The sequence below is a fragment of the Myotis brandtii genome, unplaced genomic scaffold (assembly GCF_000412655.1).
Source record: "Myotis brandtii unplaced genomic scaffold, ASM41265v1 scaffold357, whole genome shotgun sequence".
In the NCBI taxonomy this organism is placed as follows: Eukaryota; Metazoa; Chordata; class Mammalia; order Chiroptera; family Vespertilionidae; genus Myotis; species Myotis brandtii.
In genome coordinates, this window is record NW_005363729.1 from 892,100 (window position 1) to 892,318 (window position 219).

The following is a 219-nucleotide window of genomic DNA, read 5'->3' on the forward strand; positions in this document are numbered from 1 at the left end:
CCCCTGGCCCTGCCCTGTACTCACAGATGGCCCCCAGCACCCCCGACAGGCGACACAGCCAGCGGTACCACCACGTCATGCCCTCCTCCTGCGCAGGCGGCGTGGAGTTGACGGACGTCGCTGAGGCCCCGTCAGAGCCGCTCATGGTGCCGCTATCCGGCGCAGCCCACCGCCCTCACAAAGGGCTCTAGAGCTGGCCGCGTTGGCCAGCGCGCTGCC

General features: G+C 70.8%; 1 protein-coding gene across 1 annotated transcript in view; it reads right to left on the bottom strand.

The window, feature by feature from the left end:
• The window catches only part of CACFD1 (calcium channel flower domain containing 1), a 9,407-nt gene extending 9,188 nt beyond the window's left edge, over positions 1-219 (bottom strand). The window contains exon 1 of the mRNA XM_005871786.2: positions 25-219. Within this exon, the coding sequence (XP_005871848.1) occupies positions 25-145 (121 nt within the window). The 5' untranslated portion in view covers positions 146-219. The remainder of the gene's footprint in view (positions 1-24) is intronic.